The sequence below is a fragment of the Equus quagga genome, chromosome 1, assembly GCF_021613505.1.
Source record: "Equus quagga isolate Etosha38 chromosome 1, UCLA_HA_Equagga_1.0, whole genome shotgun sequence".
Lineage (NCBI taxonomy): Eukaryota > Metazoa > Chordata > Mammalia > Perissodactyla > Equidae > Equus > Equus quagga.
In genome coordinates this window covers 97,241,960-97,263,153 of record NC_060267.1, presented here as the reverse complement: position 1 = coordinate 97,263,153, position 21,194 = coordinate 97,241,960, and the positions used below count along the sequence as shown (strand labels likewise).

The following is a 21,194-nucleotide window of genomic DNA, read 5'->3' as shown; positions in this document are numbered from 1 at the left end:
TTGCACTTTTAGAAACCACAGGTAATGCCAAATCAGAAAAGAGATGTTGCACCAGGCGGGAGGGTTGGTAGACAGTTACAGGGCCTGTGAGGCTGGCCTGAGCACCAGGCACAAACTTCAGCTTTCCTTAATTCTCAGTTTGCTCCCAAGTTAGCCTAGAGGCTAAAAGGTGGAGGAAAATCTAACACAAGCCAGAAAACTAGAGCAGGAGCTGCGCTGTTCTGCAGGGAACCCCGAGGCTCTAGAGAAACTCGACCAGGGCAAGTCCTGCTCCAAGCCCAGAGATGCCCAAGGCTGGCCCAGAGCAGGGATGCTGCTGGGTCAGGGCTGGGCGGGAAATGGGAGGCTATGGGTGGGAGTTCAGCTGGGCGGATGGGGCTTGGTACCATTCTTGCACCTCCTGACAGCACAGCAGGGCAGAGCTGGGACTGACACAAGGGACAAGGGTCCAGATTCAGGGAGGTGTCTGGGGGCCAACGGCTGCATCTTCCGGAGGTAGACAGGCTGCCAGGCCTGAAGCCTCACCTCCACCATGGGACACCTGCCTATGGGACCTGCTTGGGGTCCCACAGACACAGTCAGGTTCAGGCCACCCAGGAGAGAAAGGGAATGCCTTTTCCTGGCAGGCGGATCGGCCCCAGGGCCTGGCCCTCCTCCCAGGGTTCCAGCCAGCTGAGTATATCAATCCAGAGGCGGAGCAGGAGGGCCTGTCTTTGGGCCCCTACTGCCTCTGCCCTCTCCTGCCCCTCTTCCGACATGGAGTCGGTAGCTGCTCCTGGTCTACTTGTGCCCATGCTCCCCTCCTCTGGGGCCCCCGGCTTCTGACCTATCTGACCATCAGCCCCTCCTCGAGAGCCCAGAGGCAAAGCCGGTGAGACAGGTGCTTCCTTGGCACAGGCAGGACCTGGCCCCTGGCTCCCACTCGAGGGCCAGCCCTCACCCTCATGGCCCAGCCAGAAAGCTGTGTGCACTGTCTCATGAGGTTCCCTGTCCCCAGCCAGCTGGAGGTTGGGGAGGTCAGACGGGGACAGAAGCATCCAGGAGGCTGGAGTGCGGGGCAGGGCAGGGTGGGAGGAGAGAGATGGGGTGTCATCATTCCCAAACCAGGCAGGGAGTGTGTGCTGTGCCTGCATTTCGGGCAGGGACGAGTATGTCGATGGAGGCTCTGAAGTCGCAAACCTTGTAGGCCAACCTACGAGGGCAGCTCTTCCCTAAGCCAACGGGTGGCGCAATACAACGCAACAAACTGTACAAATCCTTATAGTGAATCCGGCAACTGGAAAGGAAACGTCACACGTTATGGCAACCAAGGCAGACGAGCCCGTCCTGCCCGCCCCCCAGCCTGTGACGGGAAGACACGTCCTCTCATGCTGAGCAGGGGGAGCCAGGAGGCGGGACAGGCAGCACCCTGCTGGGGCCAGCCAGGGATCAGAGCACCCCAGGTGGCGTGGCAACCCCAAGAGAACTTCCAGAGCCTGGTGCAGCAGAAGACACTCGCACAAAACAGTGCTGGCCCGCCCGAGCCTCACTCTGCATACTGCATACACCACAACCATCGGGAGTCCCTCCCTGAGCCTCTGGCAGCCCCTCCCCTCAATCCAAGGGCCTGAGCCCCTGGCCTCGTGAGCCTTCTCTCCAGACCTGACTCTCCTGATTGTCCCCACTCCCTGAACACACGTGTCCCCACTGGGTCTGCTGGCCCAGCTGAGGAGCCTCCTCGTCCCAGGGGGCCTCTGGCGGACACTGATGCTTCTCTTTCCTGCACTATGGCCCCTCAGTCCAGTACCTCCAAACTGTGCTGCATTTACTTTTGGAAAAGAAGAAGGAAAGAGGAAGCCCCACTCTGGCCTCACCCAAGGTGCCTGCTAACCTCAGGGACCAGAGTGGCCACCACAAAGGGCTGGAAGCTTGACCCCCGCCCACTCCAGGGCCTGTTCCTTGCTCGTCTTCTCTCTTCTGTCATCAAACCCCTCCTGCCACCAGATGAAAAGTGTGGGCCTGATACTGTCACTCCGATTTAAAAACTGCCCCCACTGTCTATAAAACAGTCAAAGCTATTTGTTTAACCCACACATCAAGGCCCTTCTCAACCTGCCCCAGCCATCCTTCCCACCCCCACGGGCTCATCCTTGTCTCCAACCTCCCTTCCCCTCTGCCCTCCCTCTGAGCTCATCTGTCCTGCCCCTCCAAGCTCCTCCTGGGACACACCCTGGCCGCAGACTAGGTGGCGCTCTTCCCCAGGGTCTGGCGGGCAGAGGGCGCTGCTGAACAGGGCAGACACTCAGGAAGGTTACCGGGCAGACGATGAACATAAAGACGAGCAGACACACCACTCACAGCAGGTGTGGTCGTGCGCCTCCTTTCCAGTCTCCACACTTCACCGCACAGAGCAGAGGCAACAACAAAGGGAGGATGGGGGAAGGCGGCCCCAGAAGCAACAAGTCCATGCCTTCCTCATCTCCCCACTGCATGCATGTGCACACACACACACACACACACGTGCATTCACACATGTGTACACACATGCACACGCACACATGTTCACACATAGGTGCACACATGCAAACGCCCAGGGCACTAATGTGTACCAAATGACAGATGTGCATGCTAATGATGCACATACAAAAACATGTGCATTTGCACACACGTGTGTAGGCCTGCATGAACACACGTGCACACATGTGTACACCGGCCTGTGCACAAACACGTCCATGTACACATGCATATGCACACTTGTGCACCCATTCACATAGCCACACGGTGCAAACACTGACACACACACCCCATGAACGCTTGGGAAATTTCACAAAGTTTTGTTATTGTTTCAAAGTTTCCTCAAGAATGAGGAGACAGCAGAGTGGTCACCTTGGAAATAAGGATGACCACATCCTCGCTTCTGTCATGGAGGCTAGTGAAAGGCTCAGAGCACCCTCTGTCCTGCCAGGACGTGGGGCCCAGACTATTCTGCCACCTCTGCTGGGCCTTCCCCTGCCTGGCTGTCTACAGATGAGCTGTTTTCAGCCTGGTGGGAGCTGCGAGTCTGAGGGTCAGCTGTGGGTCACACCTGCACTACTTCTGGACTGCAGGCCTTGCGTTGTCTTACACATGTCACCCCTGGGTGAGGCTTACATTTGGCTCTCTGCTCTTCCACACGCATCTTCTTTATCATATCCCTGACTGCCTGTGCCTTTCAGGGCCCCAGTTCTAGAACTCTGGATTTGGGAAGCCATCTGCGTCCTCTCTGGCCCAAGTCCACTTCTTGTATGTCCTAATTCTGCTCCACCTGTGGCTGATGGGGGAGTCCTGGGTCGACAGTTCACAGAGATCTGGGGGATGTCATTCCTTCTAGCAGGCCTGCACTGACCTTCCTTTGCCCATTAGTCTAGTCACATCCTATACAACATCTCTGTTTTTCTGCAACACCATCTACTCTAGAAAAAAAATCTTTTTGGATGACAGTGCGGACGGCCTTCCTGGAATGAGCCTCAGTCCTGCCTCAACTGTGTCTCTCTTGCCCTCTGCCTGACGAGGAACAGGCCTCAGTGTAGTCTGTCTGCCCTCCAATCTGACCAGAGAGTGGTGGGCTCAAGCACAAGCACAGGGCAACACAGGGCAGACGTGCTGACGCACCAGGAAAACGAGAGGACTCTCAAGGCCATGAGAACAGTCACGCACACCATGAAACAAAAGCACAGCCGCGCTTGTTCTGCCCCGAGTGAGAGCTGCAACATTTGTTCCAGTGGAAACACCCAGAGTCACTGGGGCCTGGGAGTGCCTGGAGTCCCAGGGCTTGCACAGATGGGGAAGGGCCTCACCCAGCACCTTGGGACCCTCACATAATGGGGTAGGGGCTCCAGGGAGGCTGGAGGAGAAGGGGGTGAGGGAGCCCAGCTCAGTTCTCAGAGCTTTGCAGTCTTGAGGGTCAGAAAGCTCCAGAGGCCTCCCCATGCTGAGCTTCAATTTAGAGAAAAACAGGCAGAATCCCAACCACTAGCTGGGCAGCAGGATCCTCACCATGAGGACCCTGACAGTGTCCTCCAGGCCTCTGTCACACAGGGGTGACCAAACGAGGAGAGTGAGAGAGTCGCCCAGGCAGGCTGGGAGCCTTGGAGACAGGGAGGTGGGCAATGCTGCACCCCCAGCTCCACGGCCTTCTCTCCCCCTAGAACATGGGAAGTGATGGGCACCCCCCACTCACTGGCGCTCGGGCCGTTCACATGCACACCTGCTGAACGCTAGCTGTGGCAAGGTGCCGAGCAGGCCAGGTCTCCTGGCCCCTCCATGTCCTGTGTTTTCCTTGCAGAGAGCATGCCCTCAGTAACTACTCAAGCAGCCACTCAAGAGACTGAATGAATGAATGAGCAAGTGAATGACTGAGTGATGAGGGAACAGACAGATTGGAAGATGGTGTTATCCATGCTGCTCTGCTAGCTCCGAGGATGAAAGAATGCCATGGTGTGCAGGACTCTCCCATGGAACATGGTCTCCAACAACCTTCTGACCCAAACCACTCCCTTCACGAGACCCTTGCTCTGTCTGGAACGAATCACCCCTCCCTTATGCAGCACCGTGAACCTTCCTCACCATGACCAAAGGGTCTTCAACAAACTAGACCCTTCCTGGTAGCTCGTGTGATTTCAATATGAGTTCACCGAGTGCCCACTATCTGCAGCCCGGGCTGGGAACACAGAGGTGCCTGGTGGCTCCTGTCCTGGAGGGGGATGGCAGAGAGGGAGAGCCCTGAGTCCATCAGGGAGAAGGTCCTAAGGCCCCACTTTATTTCTGCCCATGGAGCCCTCTAAACTCCCCAAGGATGGTGAGGCCCTGAGAGAACACCCTTCTGTCGTCTCCATGCCCTCTCCCACGGAGCCTTACGTGGTGGCCTTGTGAGAAGATAGTAAACTCCCAAACGGCAAGAACCACAAGTCTCACAAACCCCCTGAAAACCTTCTAAGGGCTGGACTGAGGGTGTCAAAAGAGGATTTCTCAGCCCAGGAGCTGTACAAAAGCCCATGGAGAGCGAGAAGGAGAGTACCGCCCTGGGGTGGGGCGGGGGCAGCACCCTCCTAAGAGGAGCGGGATGGAACCCAGGGACCCAACCAGCACCCAAGGGGGGATGCTCACTTGAAACATGTCTGAAGCCACCCCAGCCCTGTCCTGAGATCCGTGGGCACGGACCACCCCTTAGGACCATGGAGTGTGGGGGCTCACTCACCACGCAGCCGGGTCGTACTCAGCCCAGACCCGGATGAACTCGTCCAGGTGGTGAGGCCCTAGGATGGAAGAGTCCCGCGTAAGGTATTCAAAATTGTCCATGATCACAGCCACAAAGAGGTTCAACATCTGCAGGACAGGAAGGAGAAGAGGTGACATAGAGAGACCTCAGTCTGCCCTCTCCCGCCACCCCTAACCCTCCAGCCAGTCTGTGTGTGAAGTGACCAGGGCAGCAGAGGTCACTGACACAGCTGGAGCCTGCCCAGACCTGCCCCTGACAGCCTTGCGGAGCACTCCTGGGGCCTCCTCCACACAAGCAGCAGCCTCGTCCCCCAGGGTCCTACACCCCACAGGCTGGCCCTAACCAGTACTTAGTCCTCTGCAGGCTCTGCTCTCCAATTCTACTGCCCTGTCCTAATTCAGGCCCCACTGTGGCATGTCCACCACCCATCCTGCCACCTAAGTTAATCTTCCCCTACTCGGGGTGATCCCCTCCTCTTCCCCTCTCAGCTAGCCTTCAAGGAAAACAGTCACTTTGGAGTTAATAGCTCGGGTTCTAGAGGCCAATAGCCAAGGTTTTTCATTCTTTTTTGTTTAATTGAGTTGAAATTCACTTAACATACAATTAACCATTTTGAAGAGTACAATTCAGTGGCATTTGGTGTATTCACAACATTGTGCAACCACCACTTCTCTAGTCTCAAAACGTCTCATCATCCCAGAAGAACACCTTGTACCATTAAGTAACCAATCCCTATTCCTTCATTCTCCCACTCCCTGGCAACTACCAATTTCCCTTCTGTAGCTATACATTGGTCTATTTTGGACGTTTCATATAAAAAGAATCATACAATATTTGACCTTTTGTGTCTGGCTTCTTTTACCTACTGTGATGTTTTTGAGGTTCATCCATATTGGAGTGTGAGTCAGAACTTCATGCCTTTTCACGGCTGGATAATATTCCATTGTAAGTATATAACACAATTTGTTATCCATTCATCCATTGATAGGCGTGGGAGTTGTTTCCATCTGTTGGTTATCATGATTAATGCTGCTACAAACATTCATGTACAAGTTTCTGTGTGGATATATCTTTTCACTTCTCTTGGGTATATACCTAGGAATGGAATTGCTGGGTCATATGCTAATTCTATGCTTAATTTTTTTAGGAATCACTAAACTGTTTTCCACAGAAGCTGCTGCATTTTACATTTCCACCAGCAGTGTACAAGAGCTCCTATTTCTCTATGTCCTTGCCAACACTTGTTCTTTTCCGTTTTTTAAAAAAATTATTATAGCCATCCTAGTGAGTGTGAAATGGCATCTCATTGTGGCTTTGATTTGCATTTCCTTAAAGATCAAAGATGTTGAAAATCTTCATGTGCTTGTTGGCCATTTGTATATCTTCTTTGGAAAAATATTTATTCTGATTTTTTGTTCATTTTTTGTATAGTTGTTTATCTTTTTGTTGTTGAGTTGTAAGAGCTTTTATATATTTTGGATATTAACCCCTTATAAAGTATGTGACATGTAAATATTTTCTCCCATTCCTTAGATTATATTTTCACATTTTTATAATGTCCTTTGATGCACAAAAGTTTTTAATTTTGAGTAGTCCAAATTATCTATTTTTTCTTTTGTCGCTCATGATTGTCGTGTCAAATTCAACTTGGGAAATTTCAGTTGTATAATATAGTGTTATCAATTCTAGTCACCATGTTTTACATTAGATCCTCAGACTTTATTCATCTTAGTGCTGGAAGTCTGTATTGTTTTACAAACCTCTCCCTATTTCCCCCGCTCCCCAGCCCCTGGCAACAACTTTCCTACTGTTTCTATGAGTTTGACTTTTTTTTTTTTTTTTTGGTATAGAATCCTTCAGTGACACCATGCAATGTTTGTCTCTCTGTCTGACTTATTTCACTCAGCATAATGCCCTCAAGGTCCATCCATGTTGTTTCAAGTGGCAGGATTCTTCTTTTTTATGGCTGAATAATATTCCTGTGTGTGTGTGTCCGTGTGTGTGTGTACATTACATCTTCTTTATCCATTCTTCTGTTGATGGACATGTAGGTTGTTTCCACATCTTGGCTACTGTGAACAATGCTGCAATGAACATGGGAGTGCAGATATCTCTTCAACATCCTTTTTTCATTTCCTTTAGATATATACCCAGAAGTGAGATTGCTGGATTATATGATAGCTCTATTTTTAATTTTTTGAGGAATCTAAATATTGTTTTCCATAGTGGCTGCACCAATTTACATTCTTACCAACAGTGAACAAGGGTTCCCTTTTCTCAACATCTTTGCCAATATTTACTATCTCTTGTCTTTTTCATGACATGTATATTCATAAGGGATATTGGTCTGTAGTTTTCTTTTCTTGTGACATCTTTGTCTGGCTTTGGTATCAAAGTAGTGCTGGCATCATAGAATGTGATAGGAAGTGTTCTCTCCTCTCTTTTTTGGAAGACTTTGAGTAGGATTGAGTTAATTCTTTATTTTTTTTTTCCTTTTTCTCCCCAAAGCCCCCCGGTACATAGTTATATATTCTTCACTGTGGGTCCTTCTAGTTGTGGCACGTGGGACGCTGCCTTAGCGTGGTTTGATGAGCAGTGCCATGTCCGCGCCCAGGATTCGAGCCAACAAAACACTGGGCCGCCTGCAGCGGAGCGCGCAAACTTAACCACTCGGCCACGGGGCCAACCCCTTAATTCTTTATTTTTAATACCATTTTTTTATTGTGGAAAAATATACAAAGCAAAAAACTTACCAACTTAACCATTTTTACGTGTATAGATCAGTGGCATTAAGTACATTCACATTGTTGTGAAATTATCACCATCATCCATCTACAGAACTTTTTTCATCTTCCCAAACTGAAACTCCACACCCATTAAAGAGTAACTCCCCATTCTCCTACCCCCATCCCTACTACTTTCTGTCTCTCTGAATTTGACTACTCTAGGTATGTCATATAAGAGAATTACACACTATTTTTATTTTTGTGACTGGTTTATTTCACTTAGAGTAATGTCTTCAAGGTCCATTCATATTGTAGCATGTATCAGAATTGTCTTCCTTTTTATCACTGAATAACATTCCCTTGTATGCATCTCACATTTTATTCATCCATTCATCTATTGATGGACACTTTGGTTGCTTTTACCTTTTGGCTATTGTGAATAATGCTGCTATGAACATGTGTGTACAAATATTTATTTGAGTCCCTGCTTTCAGGTCTTTTGGGTATATATCCAGAAGTGGAATTGTTGAAGTGGATCATATCCTAATTCTATTTTTAATTTTTGAGGAACTTCCATACTGTTTTCTATAGTGGCTGCACCATTTTACATCCCCACCAGCAGTGCACAAAGGTTCCAATTTCTCCACATCCTTGCAAACATTTATTTTCTGTTTTCTTTTGCTTTTATTTTTGTTTTTTCTAACAGTAATTCTACTGAGTATGAAGTGGTATCTCATTGGGGTTTTGATTTGCATTTCCCTAATGATTAGTGAGGTTGAGCATCTTTTCATATGCTTATTGACAGTTGTGCATTTTCCTTAGACAAATGTCTATTTAAGTCCTTTGCCCATTTTTATCCAGTTGTATGCCTTTTTGCTACTGCGTTGTAAGAGTTGTTTATATATTTTGAATATTAACCCCTTACAATATATATGATTTGCAAACATCTTCTCTCATTCCCTGGGTTGCCTTTTCACTTTGTTAATAGTGTCCTCTGATGCATAAAAGTCTTTAATTTTGAGTAATCCAATTTATTTTTTCTTCTGTTGCTTATGATTTTGGTGTCAAATCTAAGAATCCTTTGCCAAATCTGAGGTCACGAAGATTTGCCCTCTATGTTTTTGTCTAAGAGTTTCATAGTTTTAGCTCTTATATTTAGGTCTTGATCAATTGTGGGCTTTAATTTTTTTATATGGTGTAAGCTAAGGGTACAACTTCATTCTTTTGCATGTAGATATGCAGTTTTACTATCACCATTAGTTGAAATTCCACATTTCTTCATTAAATGTTCTTGTCAGCCTTATCAAAAATCTTTTGACTATACATGTGAGGGTTTATTTCTAGGCTGTGTATTCTAGTCCATCAGTCTATATGTTTGTCTTTACGCCAGTACTATATTGTTTTTATTCCTGAGGATTTGAAGTAAAATTTGAAATTAGAAAGTGTAAGACCTCCAACTTTGTTCTTCTTCAAGATTTTTTTGGCTATTTGTGGACTCTTGAGATTCCATATGAATTTTGAATGGATTTTTCTATTTCAGTAAAAAAAATGAAAACCACTGATTTTGATAAGGATTGCATTGAATCATAGGTTACTTGGGATAGTATTGACATATTAACAATATTAAATCTTCCAATCCATGGGTATGGGATGTCTCTCCATTTAATTAGGTCTTCTTTAACGTCTTTCAGTAACATTTTGTAGTTTTCCGTGTACAAGTCTTTCACCTCCTTGGTTAAGTTTATCCCTAAGTGTTTTATTCTTTTTCATGTTATTATAAATGGAATTGTTTTCTTAATTTCCTTTTCAGATTGTTCATTGTTAATGTATAGAATGCAACTGATTTTTGTGTGCCAATTTTGTATCCAGTAACTTTGCTGAATTCATTCAATAGTTCTAACATGTTTTTTGTGGAACATTTAGAATTTTCTACACATAAGATCATGTCATCTGCAAAAAGAGATAATTATACTTCTTCCCTTCTAATTTGGATGCCGATTTCTTTTTCTTGACTTATGGCTTTGGCTAGGACTTCTAGTACTATAGTGAATAGAAGTGGCAGAGGCAGGCATCCCCACCTTGTTCCTGATCTTAGGAGAAAATCTTTCAGTTTTTCATCTTTGAGAATGACATTAGCTGTAAGTTTTTCATATGTGACCTTTATTAGGTTGAGGTAGTTTCCTTCTATTTCTAGTTTGTTGAGTGTTTTTATCAAGAAGGACAGTTGAATTTTTTCAAATGCTTTTTCTACATCAATTGAGATGATCATGTTGGTCTTTTTCCTTTCATTCTGTTAATGTGGTGTATTGCATTGATTTTCACACATTGAACCATTCTTGCGTTCCAGGAATGAATGCCACTTGGTCCTGGGATATGATTCTTTTAACATGCTGTTAAATTTGGATTGCTAGTATTTTGTTGAGGATCTTTGCATCAGTATTCATGGGGGTACTGATAGGCAGTATTCTTTTTTAGTACTGTCTTTGTCTGGTTTTGGTATCAAGGTAATGCTGGCCTCATAGAATGAAAGTATTGGAAGTATTCTCTCCTCTTCAATTTTTTGGAAGAGTTTGAAGAAGATTGATGTTAATTCTTCTTTAAATATTTGGTAGAATTCACCAGTGAAGGCATCTGGTCCTGAACTTCAATTTGTTGGAAGTTTTTGATGACTGATTCAAACTCCTTACTTGCTATGGGTCTATTTGGATTTTCTATTCCTTCTTGCATCAGTTATGGTAATTAGTATCTTTCTAGGAATTCGTCCATTTCAGCATCTTGGGTTCTAAACAGAGGCCAACCAAGATATTTGACATCTCTAAGCAGCCATTTCTTCACTGTGATGATAATCATACCAATCGTAGTCATGGGATCTGCACAGTACCTGATTCAATACTTGTAAGCAGGTTGTCACCACTCTCATTTCCTGTTATTCTGTCAATGCCCCCTACTCCAATCAAGGTGACTGAATCCCAACCTAACCTCGTCCTGACACCCATCCCCAAATCACAATTCCTGGGATTCCTCAGCTCATCCTGGACATATCCAGGGAGTGTTGGCCCTGTGGTATCATGAATGTGGCTTTCTGTGGAATCTCATCTCTGCAGCCAGGAGCATGGCAAAGCCAGGATGGTGGGCTCAATTTCACACTCATGGGTAGCCTGATTCTTGCAGCACCAGGTGAACTGCATAGAGAACCAATGCCCCCACTACCTACAGGACAGTGACTCTCCAGAAAAATCTTCCCTCCCCAGTCCCACAAGGGGTCTTCTGAGGAATCACGGGATGACCCCAACATGCAAATCCTCTCCTTGGTTTCTTGTAGTTTTCATTGTATAAATCTTTCACTTCCTTGGTTAAACTTATCCCAAGGTATTTTATTCTTTTCGTTGCGATTGTGAATGGGATTGAGTTCTTGAGTTCTTTTTCTGTTAGTTTGTTGCTAGTGTATAGAAATGCTACTGATTTATGTATGTTGATTTTATACCCTGCAACTTTGCTGTAGCTGTTGATTGTTTCTAATAGTTTTCCTATGGATTCTTTGGGGTTTTCTATATATAAGATCATGTCGTCTGCAAACAGCGAGAGTTTTACTTCTTCATTGCCTATTTGGAGTCCTTTTATTTCTTTTTCCTGCCGAATTGCTCTGGCCAACACCCCCAGTACTATGTTGAATAGGAGTGGTGAAAGTGGACACCCTTGTCTTGTTCCTGTTCTCAGAGGGATGGCTTTCAGTTTTTGTCCATTGAGTATGATGTTGGCTGTGGGTTTGTCATATATGGCCTTGATTATGTTGAGGTACTTTCTCCTTGGTTTCTGACAAATAGTGAAACACAATTCCATAGATTTTTCTGTATTTCTCAATCAACATGCAAGCTCATCTGTCTTACATGCACACCTTTCCCAACCACCTCAACCTTCTACTGCATCCTCCAACACTCACAGTCCACCATTAACAGAAATCCTTCTATTTTCTTCTTACCTGAATATTCTCCATTTCTTCTCGCTCTAGCTGAAACATGGACGTCCCCCCTCCATCCTCTTAAAAAAATAAAGTCCCTGCTCTTTAATGCTCATGATCTACTAATCTTCTCCCCTTCCTTCATGGAAAATCTAGTGCCTGGCTTGCTGGTTTTGTCTCCACTTCTACTCTTATCATCATTCTTGTTCCTGTTAATATCCACTGAGATGAGCCAACTATTGCCTGGCCTCTCTGTTCCTTGACCTTCCCCCCGACTCTCCCCCATCATCTCAGCTCCTTATTCCTAGAACTATGTTACACTTGCTCATTACCAATGACTACCAATAAACATTACCATTACCACCTTCAAAGCCTTAACTTTAGATGTCCCACTCTCTGTTCACCTTTCCTCCTGGCTCACTTCCTCCAATACTTGTATCCCAAGACTTCTTTATCCATGTGAGGACCTCCAATCCCGTGGCCTCCTGCTCCTCCTCCCTCCTGCCCTCACCTCCTTCTGTCCCAAGCTTTGATCCCACATCCAGCAGTAACATCACACACACACTTCTCTACCTCCTTAAACTTGTCTGGGAAAGCCCAAATCTGGGTAACACACTTCTCTATCCATGGTGCCAAGTCATGAACGTGGCTAGATAAAAGCACAAACTGTGCTGGCTGGTCCTGCTTGAAAGTTATGACCATAAATCTGAAGTATTTGCTCAGCACTTCCCACTGTTCAGAGGGGCTGTCTGCTCTTGCTGTGTTCTTTATGTCTCATTATCTCTTGAACCTGCTGCAATAAGGCTTTGGTCCCATCATGCCAAAGAAACTGTTCTTACGAAGGTCACCAATGGCCTCTGCCTTTCCACATCCAGTGAACAATTCTCAGTCATCATCTTACTCTACCTCCCAACATGATTTCACATGATTGATTATTCCTTCCCTCTTGAGATGCTTTCTTCCCTTGGCTTTTGGGGGCACTGCCCTCTCTTAGTTCTCCACTTGCCTCACTGACTGCTCCTTCTCAACTTCTGGATCCAATGCTCCTTTCTGTCTCCTAAATAGCCCCAGAGCTGAGTCTTCATCGGTCTTCTCAAATCACACTCTCCCTAGGTCAGTGCTCCTCAAAGTTTAGCACACACAGAATCACCTGGGGAGCTTGTTAAAACTCAGATTCCTGGGTCCCTCTCCCAGAGATTCTGACACAGTGAGTCTGGGGAGGGCCCAGGAATCTGCATTTCTAAGTGCTCAGGTGATGCTTAAGCCATGGGTCTCTGGACCACACTTTGTGTAGCAGCGACCTAGAGAACACCATCCAGCCCTATAAATATACCAAACACTAGTGATAACTACTTTACATATCCAACCCATAGAACTACTAGGCACCACTGTTCCCTCCCTCCCTAAGCCCACGCATGTAGCTCCCCAGTCTTCCCATGTCAGGGGGAAAACCAATCACTCCAACACCCCAACAGACCCTAGGGCGCAGCTTTCTTTCCCATTCTCTCATGCCCATGTTCAATCATCAACCACATCAGCTCCACCTTTAAAATGCAGCCCAATTCCACCCAGCTCCTCTCACTCCCCAGCTTCTCCAGGCCATTGTCACCTTCAAGTCCTGCTCACTCCATAGCCTCTCCTGACCAGAAGCCAGAGTGAAGTTTTAAAACATCAAGCAGATCATGTCTCATCCCTGTTCAAAGTCTCCCAAAGGCTTCTGCTGACTTCAAATAAAATCAACACTCCTGGGACCCAGCCCGCCAGCCTCCCCACCCTGATCCCATTAGCTTCCTATGGCCCCTCTGCCCTAGGCACGCTGGTCGCAGTGCTGCCTCCTTATATCCCATCGCCAGGGTGGAAGTCCTTCTAGAAGATGAAAACTAAGGGATGACTGCCCCATGGAAACTTAAAACCCTTTCCACAGAAGTAAGGCCGGGCCCACAGGAGTTCATTACCCAGTGGGTCCTTTTAGGATTATGAGGTCATCATCTCTGGGGAAACAAGGGCCATCAACATGGAATCAGCTTGTAATGTGACATGAATCAAAATCAAGGATCAACAAGTGACGTGGAGGGACCCGAGATAGACTGAGACAGGCAGACACAGGCTCTGGGATAGGCACAGTGGCCAGGACTTACCAGAAAGGAGCAAAGGAAGATGAAGGAGACGAAGTAAAAATAGGCAAAGTCGCTCCCACACTCACTGGCATTGGCATGCTCATCACAGGCCTGGTTGCTGAGGCAAGACAGCATGATCTCATGCCAGGCCTCCCCGGTGGCACTCCTGAGAAGAAGGGCAGAGCTATGAGGCCCACGAAGGAAGGCCCAGGAGAGGCCTGGGGAGGAATTGGGGGAGCCTGAGCACTCAGGAGAGCTGTGTCAAGTGTACCCCTCCCCGCAGAGAACCTCACTCATATAAGGTCTGGGAACAGATGGTTGCTTCTTAAAAAGAACCCTCTGGAATTAGATTTTCAAATTGATCATTAATTGGGAAAGCACTAGTTGGTAAAAATAATCCAGTGAACCAGAAGTCGGCACCATGGTGAGCACCCCTTTGCGGGCATCTGATGCCTCGAAGCCAAAACACCCCACCTGGACTCCTGATCTCCTCCCCAACACCAGCCATCCAAACACCTTCAAAAAACAGCCACAGCTTACCATTCTCACCACCCCAGGTAAGCAACAATCACCCCCCTGAGTTGCTACAGCAGCTTCCTGATGGATCTTCTCCCTCTACCCTCCCTACCCAGCAGCCCAGCAGGTCCACTAAACAGGTCAGATCAGGTCACTTCTCCTCTCAATGATGCCCTCACTCACTGAAAAAGCCAAAATCCACATGACTGCCCACAGCTTAGTGAGACCTGCTCCTGCTCTTTCCCTGACCTCACCCCCTACTGTGGTCCTTGCTCTACCCAGTCCAGCCACACCAGCCTCAACAGTCTCTCAAACACATCAAGGACACTCCCACCCTGAGCAGCCACCCGGGAGGACCCTCCTGCATGGACTTTTGCTCCTGGACACACAGCCAGTACCAGGAGCCAGATGTGCACTAGACTTGCAGGCAGGCCAGAGGCCTGGATCCCCCTCTCTGGTGCACCTGTGTGATCAGCCCTGGGGAGAAGCTGAGCCCACTCCCCACTGACAAAGGCCAGGTGTAGGGGCTTCCTGAAGGGCAGCTGGTTCAGCTGGTGCCAGGCCTGACTGATGAGGGTACTCACATGTAACAGAAAGATCAGGGAGGAAGAGAGGTCTTTGAGACCAAAGGCTTAAAACTAAGGCTGACTTCATAGGCCTGCCTCAAATATTTTGTGGCACAAGGCAGGATTTTAATAAATGAGGAAATAAAAAAGTAACAGCTAAAGTCCAGAGAAACGATGCTATTTGAGAAAAGTGTAAGCCTAAGGATGCTTGTTCACCTGATGCAAAGAACAAGAGTCAGAAAACTCTCCAGGCAGCTCAACAAAGCAGGCTTGGGCTGAGCACACCACCCACTGCGAGAACTGCCACGAGCCCCAGAACTCTCGCACAGGGCAGGCTGTATCAGGCAGGCCTTGCAGCAGCAGATGCATTGGCATAAATGAACGTCAGTGGTGAAACCTCAGGAAGGAGCCCCAAGGCAGGGTCTCTACCATAAATCCCTACGAAGAGCTCTTTTCTTCCCTCCTAGGGTCATGGTGGTAAGCTTGGCTAAACAAGCAAGACTATGGAGGCAGGGAGACACAATCACGCTCTTCCCTCTGCCACCAAGTTTGTCCTCAAACCAGGATGGCCAGCAGCCCCCATCCACAGAGGGTAGGCCACCCCCAAGAATAGCAGCTGGCCCTGAGCACTCCCTCAGGCACATCTTCACAGGGAGACCTCTGAGCCTGAAACAAGCCCTGTGCCCCTCAAGTTTCCACCCTGGTGTGTGGCTAGGCTGCACCCCAGAACTGAGGGAACAACGGTTCCCATGAGCGACGGTGGCAGGTGGAGTGCACTCAGACCAGCAGTTCCAGCCAGTTGGGTTCCCTGGGTCACTGAGTAGCTACACACTCTGTCAACAGCCCTGCTAGTCCCTGCTCCCACAGATCTCTGCAATCAACAAGGTGAGCAGATGGAAAGCTGGAGGCCAGCACACCAAGAAAGGCCCTGCTAGGCATTGCCTGTCCTCCCTGATGTCTCAGGCTGCAGCCTCACTGGAGGCCTTTGGCTGCTGCCAGACAAGGTGGCAGAGCCCAGCCTGGCCTGGAACTCGCAAGTTGACCTCCCTCAGGTGCTTCCCTTCAGTCTGTCCTGAGGCCCTGGAGCCCTTAGGAAAGGACAAGCAGATGGGAGAAACTGGAAAGGTCCACTGAGGGGCAGCCAGCGTGACCTGGGGCTGGAAGGGGCTGGTCCCAGGGTCGGCACATACCCTCTCCATGCCGAATGAAGTAGCCTCTGAGCCTGGGATGACCTCCCAAACAACACACCTGAACAGCAGCATCAAGGCTTGTAAAAATGTCCGGAAGTTGTTGTGTCGGTTGATGCTGGTGTCATCATCCAGGGCAATATTTCCAAACACCTGGAATGGAAAAGGAGGCTGCAGGGGACACTGCTGGGCCTTCAAGAGCTGAGGCCAGGCAAGACAACGTGTGTGTGCACGCGAGGACCCACAAGGGACAAGGTGCTGCCCTTGGCCAGAGGATGCCCACTGGGAGCCACCACTGCTGCTGCCGGGGCCAGAGGGGCCATGCTTCTGGCTCTGGCAGCATCTGTGCATTTCCAGGGTAGAGAAACCTCTTGAAAGCCAAGCACATCACTGTCCCACAGCTCAGCACGTGCTGGCTCCGGCTGAGCCCGTCCAGCGTTGCAAGTCTGCGTGACCAGAAAAATGGGACCCAGCTGTGCTATCTATAAGACAGTAAGCATTTTAAAGTTCATTCTCTCATCAATGATTCCAAAGCAGTAGTTATACTGGTAATAGCTCTGATAGAGCACTTGAAAGTTTCTTTTTTAACTTCTGGACAAATATCATGATGCGCTTTTTATCCATTTTAATTGATTTTTTTCAGGGTTAGAAACGCAAATGAGTCAGTAACTATATTTAGCTTAAAATCTGGAATCTGGCTGAAAAACTTATGAATTATCTATCACATATCCACCGAAAACAAAGATCAGTGACATACATGTTTTTGTATGTCCACAGACCAAAGCAAGGAAAAATATATATTTGTTTTAAATAGCGTTAGATATCAGCAAATTTTAAAGCAAGAGAAATCTGAATCCCTGAAATAGAGTTTAAAATTCAGTTTCCAGCTAACCTTTAAGACATTGGCTCCTCCCACCATAAATTAACATTCGGGTCCATCTCCCAACCCTACTGTTGGAAAGTGGCCAGATGCCAGAGGTTCATAACTGGGACACTGCTTTGTGTCTTTTAAATGCTTTCCCAAATAGCTGACAAAGTGTTCTTTGGCAAAATGAACACAATCTCCATTATGCAAGTAAATTGACAAGTACATGATCTGACACGATTCTGTCGACTTCTTTCTGCAGTGGGACATAATCTCCTGTAAAGGATCTGTCCTTCAGAACTGCTGCCAGACCCACAGAACAACCCACTGCTGCTCTGTGGGCCATCGGCGCCATGCAGACGTGCTCCAAGGCTCCACCATGGGGGCCCAGCACCCACACATGCCCACTGCACCCCAACACAGACAGTGTAGTTCCAGTCAAGAGCACCTCAGAGAGCAGATCTCCCCTTGTTAGAAGACCCTGGGCAAGAGGCCTCAGTGTCCTCATACATAGAATAGTCTTGCTGAGGATTAAGCTCATAAAGTGCTCAAAACAGTACCTGGCTCATAGAAATGTTTGCTAGGTGTCAGTTTGTCATTACTATGATTTAATGACCATGATCAATGCCCTTTTGCCCCAGGGGACAGGAGCTCCTTGTGCACCACCATCCCCGTGGCCGCACCCACCTGCATGCCAATGATGGCATAGATGAAGAACAGCATGGCGATGAGCAGGCACACGTAGGGCAGGGCCTGTGGAGACACACAGAGGACCCGTCAGCTGCCCCGCAGGGAGTCCTGCCCTGCCGCCCTGCTCAGGCCTCTTCCAGAGAGTGGACAGTGACCAGGTCTCTGGAGCCACACAGACATCAGCCCCGACTCCAAGAAGTGACCACCTCAGGTTCCTCATCTACAAATCGGAGTCATAAAACCCACCTCAGAACATTAACAAGATGCTCTCTGGATGACTTAAGAGGTCTTTCTAAACTACAATAGGGGCCAACAAGCAGATGTGGACTCCGGCCCCTCCCAGCCTTCCGGAGGAGGGGCAGATCTGGTGTGGGGAGCCACATCCCTCTGCACGACAAAGAGGGTCAGCCAGGCCCCACCTTGAAGGACTGCACGAAGGTCCACAGCAGGATGCGGATGGTGTAGCCCTGGCGGAGCAGCTTGATGAGCCGGGCGGCACGGAAGAGGCGGAGGAAGCTCAGGTTGATGAAGTTGTTCTGCAGGGGCGAAAGGGTGCTCTCTGACCTTTGGAAGTCAGACCCTCATGAGTGCAGGCAGGCTGCTGCCTACCCACCTCTCCTGGGTCACTGTGGTCCCGAGGAAAAGTGGGTAAAGAGAGAGATTAACACAAAAGTCACCACTTCACAGTCTAAGCAGCAATCAGCCACCAGAAAACCTTCCGAAAGTAAAGCTTGTCCTTGCAAGTCACTTCTCATGCAGCACATCAGAGAAACCCCTCACTCTAGGCTCCCCATTCCCAACAGCCAGGGACAGTGGGAAAAGTTCTCCGAAGCAGCTCCCTGCTGCCAGGTGGACCGGGGAGATCACCAGCGGCTGGGCCTCCAACACTGACCGCCTCTCAGGACACAGCCAAGTAGTCCAGGGCAGGGCTGCTTCGCCACTGAGCACCTGGGACAGGACCGCCCCAGGCTCAGTGGCCACGCCCTTTCCCTTCCCCACAAGGCCCGCAAAGCCCCTGCCTGCTTGGGGGCCAGTTGCGGGGCAAACACTTCCTCTGGGGCTGCTCCAGGCACCTGCAGACAAGTCACTGCAGGAGGCATAAGTGTTAGTGGTCCTGCTGCTCACGCCACAGAAGCCACCTTGCAGTCCACAAACAGGTCTCTGCTCCAGGGAACCTGGGAGGTCTGCACTGCTCCCTCATCCAAGGGGTTCAAAACCAAGCACAGAAATAAACCAACAGTCTCTGGACTCCACAGATTACCTGGGAGTGAGGCTCCCACTCTGGCCTGGGGCACCTTGAAGTACTGGCTCATCCCTTTCACGGGGCATGGCTCTGGACAGTGTCCGTGAGTAGATGGGGGTGCTTGTGGACCCAGGCGGTTTCCCACCCTCTGTCTGCTGAGAGACCAGGTGCCCACACGCAGCCTGAGAACAGCTTCCTGCCACTCTGGTATTTTAAAATATGCAAGCAGCTCAGACTTAGACACATCGTGTTGCCAGATTCAGTGGTCAGATAAAGAGAAAAGAGAACACAGATGTTGAATGAGACAGCAGCAGCAGCAGAGCGCATGCAGGAGGCAGCGGGAGCCTGGGCAGAGCCAAGCGCCCTCACTCCAGGGCTGCCCATCTAGTCTTGGCTGGGACCAGGCGTTCAGTGGAGAGATGGGTCTCATTCCTACTTCTGGGGACAATGGCCCCAACCCACGCCTTGTCTACCACTTCCCTGAAGCTTCTCCACGCTCAGGGGCTGGCTTCTTCCCCCTATTGGGAACCAAAGCAGGCTGGGGACTCTGGACTATCTCTGCTAGTGAGGAACTTACAGGCACACTTGAGGATACCTCACAGCAGATGTTGGAGCTGTGGGGGCAGACTAGTTTTAGACAATGCCATGGGGGCAGGCGGCCAAGGAGTGGTCAACTGAGGTCCAGACCAGCAAGAAGGCAGAAGCGGACCCCAGGGAGTGGCCCTGGAGGGTACAAGGGTATGCCCACAGCTCCCTCACCTACCTGCGCTGAGAGCAAGAAACTCAGTAGTAGACAGGACAGCTGAGAAAGGTCACACTTACCATCAGAGCCCGCGGGCCCCAGGAACACTCAGACAGGCCGGTCACCTCAGGAGGATGGGCATGGGGGGTAAAGGGGACTTTCTCGATAGTGCCAGGAAATTCTTTGTACCAGATGATAAAGCAGAGCAAAGGGAGGGGGTTGCCAAGCACCTGGCCTCCTCAGGGGTCTCCACTCTGAAACCACCTGCTGAGGTGGCTCCAGAGGGGCCAGGATTGTGATAAAACTGTCAGCACCTGCCCAGCTCAAAGCAATTTGCCCAGGCAGCTGGCACAGACAAGATTCCCTTAAGATACTGGGGGAAAGACAGGCTTCTGGGTAAGAAAGAAGGGACTGCAGACAAACAAGGCAGAGGAAGGCAATGTTTGTCCAGATTACTTAATGCACAAATGAGAAGCTCAGCTAGTCACTTACTACTTTTTGTTGAGACTCAAGTTCCCACCCCTCCTCCTGGGCTTCTTTCTTGGGGCTCCAGTGGGTACTCAGGAGAGAGGTGGGGGTGTCAAAAGACAGACGGCCCTAGAGAGCCGTGGGGACAGATGGTGACGGCAGCCACAGAAGCTTCAAGCACAGCGTGACAGGCTGAGCACGTGTGGCTTAGCCAGGGCGGGAACTGCCAGGCACCACCATGCAGACTGCATGCGGGACAGTAGGGGCAGTGAGCACACGGCAGCCTCCCCATGGCTGTGCACAGTCACCTCTGGCCTCAGCCAACCCCTTGGAAGTGGATATAGTCTGCCCCATCCGCCCAGAGTCCACGGTTTCTGTTGCACTGGGGAACAGTTACATCTACTTCAAAATCAGGCCCTTCTTTCTTGCCACCTACCCCTGAGTCAGGAAAGGCATGTCATCCCACCCTCAATGTGGCAGCTGGTCACTTGAGGGGACACTGGGCCCTAGCTCCTTTGAGCCCAGCTTCCTCATCCACAAGATGGAGTCCTTAGGACATCGTGCCCAGGTGGTGAGGAATCATTGAGAAAGGAAATTTATAAGCGCACTGAGCACCTGAAACACCACCCCACAAAGGTGATCAACTGACCCCAGACCAAGCACATCACAGCCTCTGGTCGGGGTCACAGCAAAGTGAAGGCCTCCCCCTCAGACCAGTGCACGCTGCCGAGGGCCACACAGCATGCTGAGGCGAGGCCCAGCAGGGTACAGAGCAAACTGCTCTCCTGCCCAGCCTTCATTCTCAAGGGGACTGACGAGGAAAGAAAGAAAAGAAACCTATGCACATACCACATACACATACACAGCATGTTAGGGGGAA

At 49.1% G+C, this 21,194-nt stretch overlaps 1 protein-coding gene across 1 annotated transcript in view; it reads right to left on the bottom strand.

Annotated features, from left to right (window-relative positions):
• The window catches only part of CACNA1B (calcium voltage-gated channel subunit alpha1 B), a 195,973-nt gene that overhangs the window by 17,897 nt on the left and 156,882 nt on the right, over positions 1 to 21,194 (bottom strand). Inside the window, exons 33-37 of the mRNA XM_046647936.1 lie at positions 18,281 to 18,397; positions 17,859 to 17,924; positions 16,368 to 16,459; positions 14,059 to 14,203; positions 5,216 to 5,343 (exon numbers count right to left, since the gene is read on the bottom strand). Coding sequence (XP_046503892.1) covers positions 5,216 to 5,343; positions 14,059 to 14,203; positions 16,368 to 16,459; positions 17,859 to 17,924; positions 18,281 to 18,397 — 548 coding nt within the window. The remainder of the gene's footprint in view (positions 1 to 5,215; positions 5,344 to 14,058; positions 14,204 to 16,367; positions 16,460 to 17,858; positions 17,925 to 18,280; positions 18,398 to 21,194) is intronic.